Source organism: Salvia splendens, chromosome 14 (genome assembly GCF_004379255.2).
Source record: "Salvia splendens isolate huo1 chromosome 14, SspV2, whole genome shotgun sequence".
Taxonomy (NCBI): Eukaryota; Viridiplantae; Streptophyta; class Magnoliopsida; order Lamiales; family Lamiaceae; genus Salvia; species Salvia splendens.
In genome coordinates, this window is record NC_056045.1 from 44,181 (window position 1) to 55,793 (window position 11,613).

The 11,613-nt window shown below is 36.4% G+C and overlaps 1 protein-coding gene and 1 pseudogene across 2 annotated transcripts; one reads left to right on the forward strand and one right to left on the reverse strand.

Annotated features, from left to right (window-relative positions):
- The first annotated feature begins 2,044 nt into the window (after positions 1-2,044).
- Positions 2,045-3,288, forward strand: LOC121765562 (annotated as a pseudogene).
- A 5,051-nt stretch (positions 3,289-8,339) lies between these two features.
- Positions 8,340-11,179, reverse strand: LOC121764579. 2 transcript variants are annotated; one of them, XM_042160591.1, is made up of 9 exons: positions 10,706-11,179; positions 10,565-10,634; positions 9,842-10,093; positions 9,399-9,763; positions 9,226-9,325; positions 9,101-9,154; positions 8,928-9,014; positions 8,736-8,843; positions 8,340-8,658 (listed from the first exon to the last, which is right to left on the reverse strand). In XM_042160591.1, exons 1-9 carry the CDS (start codon positions 10,759-10,761, stop codon positions 8,362-8,364), a joined length of 1,389 nt encoding a protein of 462 aa, XP_042016525.1. In that variant the 5' UTR covers positions 10,762-11,179; the 3' UTR covers positions 8,340-8,361. The 2 variants fall into 2 exon arrangements, with proteins under 2 accessions (XP_042016525.1, XP_042016526.1); XM_042160592.1 differs by having other exon boundaries at positions 8,548-8,644.
- Positions 11,180-11,613: the final 434 nt, after the last annotated feature.

Genomic DNA, 11,613 nt, shown 5'->3' on the forward strand with positions numbered 1-11,613 from the left:
GACGTAAACGTGCTCCAACAGTCCGACCTCTTTACCGAAGTTTTGGATGGTAAAGCGCCGGCCATCAACTTCGTCGCCAACAACCGGCGGTATAAAATGGGGTACTATCTCGCCGACGACATCTACCCGAAGTGGCCGACCTTCGTGAAGACGTGCGGCAGGCCAGCGAACCCAAAACAGGCTCTTTTTGCGCAGAAGCAGGAGGCTGCGCGCAAGGATGTGGAGAGGGCGTTCGGGGTTCTCCAAGCGCGCTTCAACATCATCAAAGCCCCGGCTCGTTCGTGGTTCATGGAGAGCATGGTCGACATCATGTATACGTGCATAATCTTGCACAACATGATTGTCCGAGACGAAGGACCCGATGCCGGAAATTGGTTCGACCCCGAATCCCCCGGAAGCTCAACCGCAAGTAGTCCGCCGCGAACTGGAGCGCATCCATCTATACAAGAACGGTTGGCTATTCGGGCAAGGACACGCGACTCTAGCGCCCACACCCAACTCCAAGAGGATCTAATTGAGCACTTTTGGGAAAACTTTGGCGGAGAAGATTAAATTATGTCATTTTTATTTTTTTAGAATTTTAATTATGTCTTCGTTTTTTTTAATGTTAAGTTGTAATATTGTTTTAATTTTAATAAAGTGTGTTTGTTTAAATTGAATTGGGTTTTTAAAAAATTAGAAATTAAATTGAATGAATAGTAATTAAGAGACGGTATAGAGACGGTTAAGAGACGGAGCGTTGCAGGTTCCGTCTCTTAGTTAAGAGATGGAGGAAAAAAGGACAGTGGGGCCCTCAAATAGTGCTCAAATAGTAGTTAAGAGACGGTTTAAGAGACGGTATAGAGACAACGTTGTGGATGGCCTAAATGCAATGAGCATCAGCATCGGCATCCGCATCGGCATCACACTCAATCATTACAATATTATTGCATGGGAGTCGACCTTAGTTACCACAACCTCATAATTTTGGTGTTTTCCGAGTAATTTTTCTTGGAAAAGTTTGCACTCTCACCCCTACATATTTAAAATTCAAATTTTGATTACTCCTTCCCCCTCTCACATTCGTAAGTACCAAATACTAAGAGTATCCGCAATGCTGTGGACTTCTCGTCGCCTTTCAACTAGGACTTCCCTAAAACACCTCATATCACGTCACTAGGACTTCTCATCCCACTGCACAATCCGCCCTTCCCGTCGCCCTTCCCGCGCGGACTTCCCGCAATAAAAAAATTTCACAAATTCACAAATATTCAATTTACGTTACGGAAATAAAATTTCGACACGAATACGAACGAGAAAAATTAACAACTTCATTAAAAAAACATACATAATTAGATTTTTAAAAAAATCAAAAATGTCGGACGTCCGCGACGTCGGGTCGGACGTCCGCACGGACGTCGCCGGAACACCGCGGAAGTCCCGTGTCCGCTGCCGACGTTCGCGTCCGCGGCCTTCGTGCCTAATCGCGGACGTCCGGCACGCCTGTCGGAAGTCCGGGCGGATGTCCGCCGCTACGGATGCTCTAATACATAGTCTAATTATGAAATAACTAACTATACCAATTAATTATTAATCAATTAAATATAAAAATATAATTCTAATAAAATAATTATAAGTCACTAGAAGTTGAGGGTTTAGGACTAAAATAATTAATAGTTGAAGTGACTCTAAATGTAACTTCAGACCATAGCACTAAAAATTGAAATGGATGGAGAATTATTTTTTGATAGTAAAACATAGATGAAATGCCGAACAGTGGGATAGGATCCCAAATGAGAATTTAAGTCTGAGAGTTGAAAAGCTTAATCTCTTTTATATGTTGTGGATATGTGTCTTTTATTTACAGTGTTGTAAACCAAATAAGATCTTTTACCTTATAAGTATTGTAAGGAATCATTAACTAATTCACATACAGCGGGAGCCAAGTTGTCCAAATAAAATTGTAAGGAATCATTAACTAATTCAAGCTGCCAAAAATTAGTTGTTAGAATATTCCATTATTCTACATGGTAATATATCCTAAACTAAACTTTTATTTGTTTAGATGGCCAATGATTCCTTGAAAAGCACAAGACATGATAATTGCAGCTCAACAAATTTGATATCCATGGAATCAAAATGGTACAACGTTGAATCTGTTCCAGAAAGCCATATTTTCCTAATGGAGGATAGAGCTGGCAACGAAGCAATCCCTATTTGTCACACAATCCCAATCATTGACCTTGCCAATTCAAATGCACTTGACAAAATCATGCAAGCAAGCAAAGAATATGGTTTTTTCCAGGTAAATCAAACACGTTGATAAATTTTTCATTAATCTCCATCCATCCATATGCATCATAATGTTAAGATATGAGTGTTTTGATACGTGACAAATCACGGAGTGGCTGAGGATGTGATAGGTGAGGCGGTACATGTGTTGGAGGAGCTATTTGGGCTTGAAAGTGAAGAAATATCAAAGGATGCTAATACAAATGGATGGGTGTATATGGGAAGCACCAGTTATTCCGTAAAAGGTGCTCATCTGTGGAGGGATAATATCAAGCATCCATGCCACCCTTTGGAAGAGTCCGTGCAACATTGGCCCCACAACCCCACTCGATACAGGTAAAAGCCCTAATCGATAATTAAGGATATGCATGGCTTATGGCGTGATCGATACTGAAATGATGTGCAGACAAGTAGTGGCAAGGTACATCGAGGGAATTAGGAGGGTGAGTTTGAGAATTTTGGAGGTTATCTGTCAAGGATTAGGGCTTGAAAAGGGATACCTTGGAGACATGAGCCAAGTGCAATTTCTTACAGCAAGCAACTACCCGGCCTGCCCTGACCCGACTTTGACACTTGGGCTTCTCCCCCATTTGGATCACAGCCTCATCACACTATTGTATCAATGAAATGTTGGAGGCCTTCAAGTGATGCTAAATGGAAAGTGGATGGGGGTTGAGGTTGTACCAAATGCCTTCGTAGTCAACATTGGCACCCAAATTCAGGTAAATTTATCATTTGTCTTGCATTCATGACTCTACCTAGTTTTTAAAATATTGTCCTGATTTTTAGATTATTAGCAATGGGAAGCTAACAAGTCCGGAGCATAGGGTGGTAGCGAATCGAGAGCAAGGAAGAACAACCATTGGGACATTCATCAATCCTAAGGAAGACTGCATAATTGAACCCGCAGCAAAATTATTTGCCACTCCTCTTTATCCATCACTCTCATTTAAGGAATATGTAAATGTTTCTAAACCTTTTGGTCCTTTCACTGATGCACTTACCCTCCGAAAATAATGTCTAATGCTTCTTTTTTTGATAATTAAATAATGTCTAATGCGTGTGATCAATGCTTTTTCCAGGTTATAATACATTATCCCAATCCAGAATAGAGTAGGATCAATAATATTTGTATTAAACATCATTCACCTCATCATTGGATGCTATTTACTTTTTCAAGTTATATAGACATGCTTGCTACGTCTTATTCCACTCATCAAATCTAACTTCACCACTATGAGCATCCTTAACGGCGCGGGCTGGACCGCACCTGGGTCCCGGCCCGCGGCCTGGCGCGATGGAGGGGAGCAAGGAGAGGCCCAGGCCGCGCTTGGTGCCGCAATTAAGTCCCGGGGCGTGCCCCGGTGCGTTCCGGCCTAGCTTTGGAGGGGGATCGGGCCGGACCCGGGCCCCAATTTCTGATTTTTTTGCATTTGGAATATAGATGTTAGAAGAAGAATGGAAGAAGAATGAAGAAGAAATGAAGATGAGGAAGAGGAAGAAGTGGGAGAAGGAGAGGGAGAGATTATTTTGGAAGTGGAGACTATTTTCATTTTCTCATTTTCATTGGGAAGTGGAGATTATTTTGATTTTTTCCTTTTCATTTTTTTTATTTTATATATAATTTATAATTATATGTTGGAAATTTGAAGGTGAAGCTCTCATTTTGATTTTCTTATTTTGTTCAATTTTTTTTAATTTTTAGTTTATAATTTATAATTTTTGAGTTAAAAATAAATTTTTCGTGTTATAATTGTTCAACGTTTTCAATTTTTATAAGTAAAATAGGTTAGAGTTGTGAATAGTACAATTTAATAGTTGGGGTTGCAGGGTCATAGAGTTGTGGCCACAGCCTGAAAATTAGAATGAAGACGTGGAGGGGAATTGGCTGAATCCTGGCCAGGGTTAAGGATGCTCTAAACGTAGCACAATGCTTGTCCTTGACTCTTACCATCAACCCAGAATTGTTCCGCCTCTTCACAAGCCTTTTCGGCCTCGATCGCGCAACTGTCCTCTTCTTTGATGTTGGCGCTCTTGAATGCCGCAGACAACTAAGAGCGACAGCTTGCCCACCCATGATTTTGTGAGGGCTTCGAATCTTTGGAAAATTTTAAGAACATATGGTGACTTTTTGTAAAATTGTGAAGATGTTCTTAGAGCATCTCTAAAATGAAAAGGTATATAGAGAGATAAAGAAAAATGTCTATTATATTTACTTCTTTTTGTATAAATTATTTCTTCGATGGAAAGGGTATTTCAGAATTTAATAGAACATCTCCGAGGAAGGAATGTATACTAAAAAAAGTATATAATCTATTTGTTGGTTTTGCAGCGAAAATCTATTTAGTTTGATTGAAAGATTTACATCTAAACATGCTTTTATCTGATTGAATACTAGAAACATGTTTACAAGAAGCATATAAGCACATATCATACTGAATATATTTGTAATTAAATACAACGATTTACCGTATGAATTCAAGTAATTGAATTCGAACTCCTTCTTCAATCGTCTCTACCACGGATCTTCTGGTATGTTCCCTTTTAACTTGAATTTGACCTTTGTGTGGGCAAAGCTTGTCAAATCCTCAAAAGCTGGAGAAGAATTGAAGACAGAAATCTCTACGGAAGAAGAACCCTAAAAAAAAGATAATTTTCTCTCTACAGATTGTAGAAATCGAATTTTTACGTGGAATCAATTAATCTGTCTTCTCTTCTTCTCCCTTTTATATTAAGTTAATTATTTTTGGCCAGACCAGGGATCTGTGGAGGATTGGATTGGGCCACAGTTCAGGCTTTCACTAATTAAATTAAAAGCAATTTAATTCAAGCCCAAACTTAAATATTATTATCATCCACTATAGATATAATATTGACTGCCCGTCCAAACCGAAATTACGAGTATTCCGAGACTTCCTCTTTAATTAAATCATTTCCCGTGTTAAAGATATAAATATCCATTAATTAATATCAAGTCTGCTATCTGACTATTATTAATTAATTTCTTTTTCCAAGAGTGGTCTAGTTTAGAAACATTATTTATTATTCATGGAATAAATTCCAACTGGCCAGTTTTCTGAATAATAAAACCTTTTTCTAAACACCTCTTGAGGATATTATCATACTGGCCTCTCCCAGGACACGATTCATTGCAATAACAATACTAGCATCACTTAGACATTAATGATCATTACCCAATCTATCAGGATTCTTGGGTAACGAAATTCCCTCACCATTTGATAAGTCAAAGTAGTTTTCAATTAATATCGTATGCTCAATGTTATGCCAAAAATGATTAAAAAACGACAAACACCGAGACCTCGTCTTTCAGTAAATAGCCAAGAAAGACTTATCTCACTGTTTGATCATTTCAGTGCTATACCACACCGACGTCGTTCATTTCCTTAGGTAAGGAAACTTTCGGACTGACGTCGCAACCTTTCACGATAGGTAGTCAAATCCTATCTAGGTTGTGAAACAATTTTCCTTCTGCAAGAACTGACAAGTTACCTAGTGTGAACGCTGCTCACAACTCGTCTAATATGCAGAAGACTTAGACTCATTTTGCTTAAACTATGTATTTAAATGGAAAACGCATTCAACATCTCATAAATACATAAGCCATACATAAGCAAAATACATTGTAACAAAATATTCTTTCTTATAAAATGGTAACAAATGGATAAAAGAGTTATTACATATACAAGCATTCGAAAGATGCTTTCAGTATACTAAACTCTAACACTATTTATCTTCTAAAAAAAATATGCCCTTCCAAAATGTAACAAATTCCAAAGAAAAAAGGTATATACAAAGGTAAATTATTTTCTGAAATAAAAAATAGTACAATATGCATTCTAAAACATAAAAGTATAATACATTTTCAAATACCTTTCTCCTTGGAGAATGATTTTTCATGAAAAGAAGACATAATATGATAGTTATAAGATTTTATCTCTTAATTGATGGAGAGTTAAAAATACCACTTTAAAAAGGAAAAATGTATAATCAAAGGCGGACCTACGTTTGATGATGGGGGTCCTTAAATTCATTAGCTACTAATTAATTTATTTATATATTTTTTATTTTAATTTTCTCACACTAGTAATTTTATGTAACTTTTATTTATTTTTATTTATGTAAATATTGTTATTGTAAGATCATAAAGTATCGTATCTTTAATTTATATTGTTCATTCTTAAATTATTTCTCTCATCATCATCTCTATCTCATAGCTCTATAATGTTCTTGTTGGACTATTTATGACGTAGTTGTACAACAATTGTTAATAGTCCCCCATCTTTGAAAAATATTATCATTAGTGGACGACACGGCTTTTAATGCGTGATAAATAAAGTATATATAAATTAGAAATGACTTTCCATTTTTAGTATGAGAGTAATTTTGATGGACGAACAAAAAATGGAACTATTTTTTGTGGACGAAAGATATACTAGTAATTTAGACCCCCAAGTATCAAAATCCTGCGTTTCGCCACTGGGCATAATACCTTCTTAAATATCTTTCCTGTTGGAGAATGATTGTTCATGAAAAGAAGGTAAATATAGTAGTTATAATGTTTTACCTCTTCATTTACCTCTTTCCTTGGAGATGCTCTTATACCTTTGTTAATTTCAAAAAGGTTCATTTACATCTTCTCCGCACAAAAGTAAATATTGTGTACTTTTTCCAATATATCTTCTTTCCTTAGAATCTACTATGTGAATCCAACTATCACGATCAGGTGGCAAACCCAATCAAGGATCTACATCGCCCCATGATGATTGGACTCCCTATAACCACATCTAGTTGACGAATTTTTCATTGCCTCTAATTTGAAGTCTTAGTAGAACCTAAGAAGCATGGCTAGAGGCCAAATGCTTTTTCGAAAGAATACATGATGCATCGTCTCCACTAAGAATATTTTAATTATTTCTTCTTTCTACATTTTTCTTACTTTACCAACTATACATTAAAACATGTGTCCATCCAAATTGACAAACTCTTGTGGAACGGAGGGAGTAATACACACCAATTTAAGTAGATACATAAAAAATTCAAAATTGGTAAATTTCATCACAACATTATATTACCATAAACTTTGGAAAATATTTTATAGACAAGATAGTGATATATAGAATCAAAAGAATATCATCAATGTCGTTACAAATGTAAGTTCCTCCCTCCGTCCCTTAAATTTTTGTCACATTTTTTCATTTCCGTTCGCCCCACAAAATTTGTCACATTTTACTTTTTAACCATTTTTTGTAGTGCACCCTATAATCCACTAACTCATTTTCACTCACATTTTATTGTAAAACTAATAATATAAAAATAGAACTCACTCCCCATTAACTTTTTCAATTCACTTTTCATTACATTTCTTAAAACTTGTACCCAATCAAAGTACCATAAAATTTATGTGGCGAAGAGAGTAATTTTAATGTAAAATGATTATCTCTATAGATATGTATAACAACAATTGAAGTTTACCACAATAAATGTGATTTACAAAATACCAATAAAATGGTAAAATGTAGCTTTAAAATATACTCCCTTCATGCATCATTAAATGTCTTACTTTTCCTTTTTCGTCTGTCCGCTAATAAATGTCTCATTTCACTTTTACTATATTTGGTTGGTGGAATTCTCATTCCACTCACATTTTATTATAAAACTAATACTCCATTTGTCTCATCTTAAGTGATTGACTGCTTTTCGGCATGTATTTGGGGAAAATGATAATAAATAGTTAAAGTGGAGAGAACGTAAAGTAAGTAAGAGAATAATGTAGATACGACTCTATTCTATTTTATTCTCTCTCTTATTTTACTTTCTCTTCACTTTAACTACGTATTAGTATCATATTTACAAAACAACGCTAAAAAAGAAATCAATCACTAGACCTGGGACGGAGGGTGTATAATAGTAGGAACCACATTCTACTACCTTTTTCTAACCACTTTTTTTTACAAAGTCAAACAATTTCTTAATACTCGAGCCAGTCAAATATGGGACATTTATTTTTTTATCGCAATAAAGTAAAGTAATCAAAGACGCAAAGAAAATGGATTTGGTGTATTTAATTGGCTATAATTCCGTATGGATTAGATATCGAAATGATGAAGCCTGTTCCAACCAATACACATACTTTTCCGGCCTACCCTTGACGCAGGCTCTCATCGATATTTGCTTAACTTCCGGCAGGCATTCACTCACTACGTTCAAGATTGCAGTCATGGTAAGCGACATATCCTTGGCGTAGTAGCATAGAATTCTGGGCAGATATATCTTTGCTTCCTTGTGAACATAAACAGTGGCTTGTATATACTCTTCCTTCGCAGCTTTGAGATCCTCAAATATACTGTTTGCTCTATAAACTCGAACCTGAAATGCACTTAGTTACTTCAACACCTCTCAGTATAGCAGAACAAATAAATGAATTGTGCATAGCATATGTATACCGCAGGATCTGAATACGCCCCCGACGAAACTGCAAAATGAACGAGGGGTTCCTGATATTCTATTGCTAAAGGATGTCTGCTCTTCCCACCCTTCAACTTCTGAAGCCACTGCATTTTCAATCACACCATCACTCACCATTTCCGGCCCATTTACATTACACAACAAGTACAACTAAGCCGGGCTTGGCTTACCGGTGCAGAATAGTGTGATTTTATTCCTAGAATGGAGCTTTGTATGTCATAAGCATTAACGCAGTGCCCACCAACGTTATAAGCAGCCTGATATTAATTTAAATCACCAAATTAAACAATCAATATAAAATCACTGAATGTAAAAACGGAAACATATTGAGTTAGTACATTACTTTCACAATCAAACTACTTTTCAAGTATTGCTGAGTTCCATACGCTAAATAAGCCTGCAGAGAACATCAAGACAATGCTCATTACAGATTCACTTATATTCATTATAAACAATTGAAAGCCTTACATGCATCACCAAGGCATTGTGAATATTGATCCAAAATGCCAATTTCTCTTCGCGTCTCATCTTCATTGGCTCAACAATCTCAAGACTCTTTACAAGAGATCTATAAAGAAGAATAAGGATTTGCTCAAGACAAGTGTTTGCGTGTATTAAAGATATGATAATGGAGTGAGTACCTAAATCTCTGAAGCATTACAGCAGCATAGTTATAACTTTCATCATCTAGGCATAACTTGAGTACTTCTACCATACCAGCATATGCTCCATTCTCTAAATCGCAACTTTGTGTAACTTCATCATTGCATTGTGGACTCCAACTTCCAGAAAATGTGGTAGAGGAAGAGGAGCAGAAATATGAAGTAGATGAAACCGAACAGCCCTTCTCAGTAGCCATGGGGTTGGCCAATTTGCAGTAAATCGACGACATACACCTTATGATGTCTTCAGATAGTCTAGCTGGACAAGATGGGGCATCATCTATGCGACAGTTTCCAAGGTAATCAGCAAGGCTACGATGCCGGTAGTATGCCCTTTGCTTCTCCTGCGATTTTCAATTATGGAAACATAATTAAACATGCATCATTAAAATTAATAAAGATAATAGGTGAGCTATACCAACCCTTCCAGTTTCAGATGATGACTTTTGAAGTGAAACATGGACCAAATCATGTGGTCCACCTAAAGAACTTGTTGGAATTTTCGATTTTGTTTTATGAGATGGCTGATTTAATTGAGGTGTTTCCACGTGGTCTTCTGTGATCCTTGGGAGATGCTGCTGAATAGCCGTCCGGTAGAGTGAAAGAAGAAGACGTTCCAAACGCAATATTTCAACTTCAAGTGTGGCAATCTCTCTCACCAGTTCGGCACAAGGCTGCATTCAACAACCAAAATATTAGTCTACAGAAAGTTTTCAAAGCTCAACTGCGGCATGATTATTTTTGCATCCTAATTCAAGGAATTGCTGCATATAGGTCCTTGTCATTCCTTTTTGAGCTAAAAACACTGCTATGGGGTGAAGAATTTTTACTTCAAGAATCAGAAAAGGTGCAATTCTAATACTGTACTGTAAAAGAGAAGAAAGCTTGATTCAACAGTACAACTAGCAATCGGAACGAAGAGAACTAATCAAGTTTGTAGTGTCTGAGGCACTACTGTTACATGTCTTGTGAAGAGATGTTTTACCCAAAGGTGTAGCCTTGTATTTACAAAGTAAACTTTCATTAGATAAGATAGTGCATATATATATATTCTAAAACTCATTACTTTTGTCAAGGAACAGCAGCTCTTCTCAAGCTAATTCGTTCACAAAAACAATCAGCACTATAAGAGGAGAATCACTCACAGAATGAAGATGGTGGGAGGGTCTTGGCGACATATTGAGCATATGATCCTTATGCATCTCACTGCCATATCTATCACCAAATAAAAATCAGCTTTATTCTTGATTGTAATCAAATACCAATAAATACTTTTAAAAACATACCTCTTCAGACTGGAAGAGTGAGGAGGAGGAGAGGGAAAGTCCGGCGGCGGCGGCATTGTGTTGTGCTCCTAATTGAGATGACTGTGTCACCGACAAGGGTTGTTAAGAAAGCAAAATACAATCCGTCGACAGAAAAATGAATTCTCCGCACGAGTTTAAATGCAGTGAGCAATGATTATGAAAAAGCAACAAAAATTGGTTGAACTAGAACACAGAGGAGTAGGTGGCTTCAAATGAAAAATCTGAGACGATAATCTAAAACCTCAAATCTTGAATGCAGTAAGTATAAAATAAGAGTGGGTGGCCTTAACCTGAGGCAATTAATGATCTCTGATTTAGTAACAATAAACAAATAAAAAATAATACATGACTTATAAACAAAAAAGGGGTCACACGTAAAAGTGGAATCTTCAGCCGTATAGCATTGAAAGGAATACAACCACTATAGAAACATTAAGATAATTACTGTATATTAATAAATGAGGGGAGTAACAATAGACAAGGTGGGGGAGGGGAGGGGAGTGATGTTGAATTAGTTGTGATTATTAGTACCAGAAGCTACGTGGGAAGTATATAACACTACTATATTAAGGTTTAGGAATAAGAAAATGAATTGATTATTTCATATATTTGAGTTAGTGAACTACAACCATTACTAAATACTTATACTGATCTCATCTCCTCAACTTCAACTTCCATATAACAAAATAATAGAGTAGGTGAGTGAGGTTGTGTAGTGGAGGTACTAGCTCATCAACTTCAGTCTCATGGTTTACAAGTTATTCCAAATTTCTAAGCTTTTTATAAAATAATTGGGTTTTTGGAAGATTAATCGCCTAATGAATAATTGACCTTTTGGTACTTCAACTTTTTAAGTTTTTAAGTCATATTGTTATACAGTGATAAAT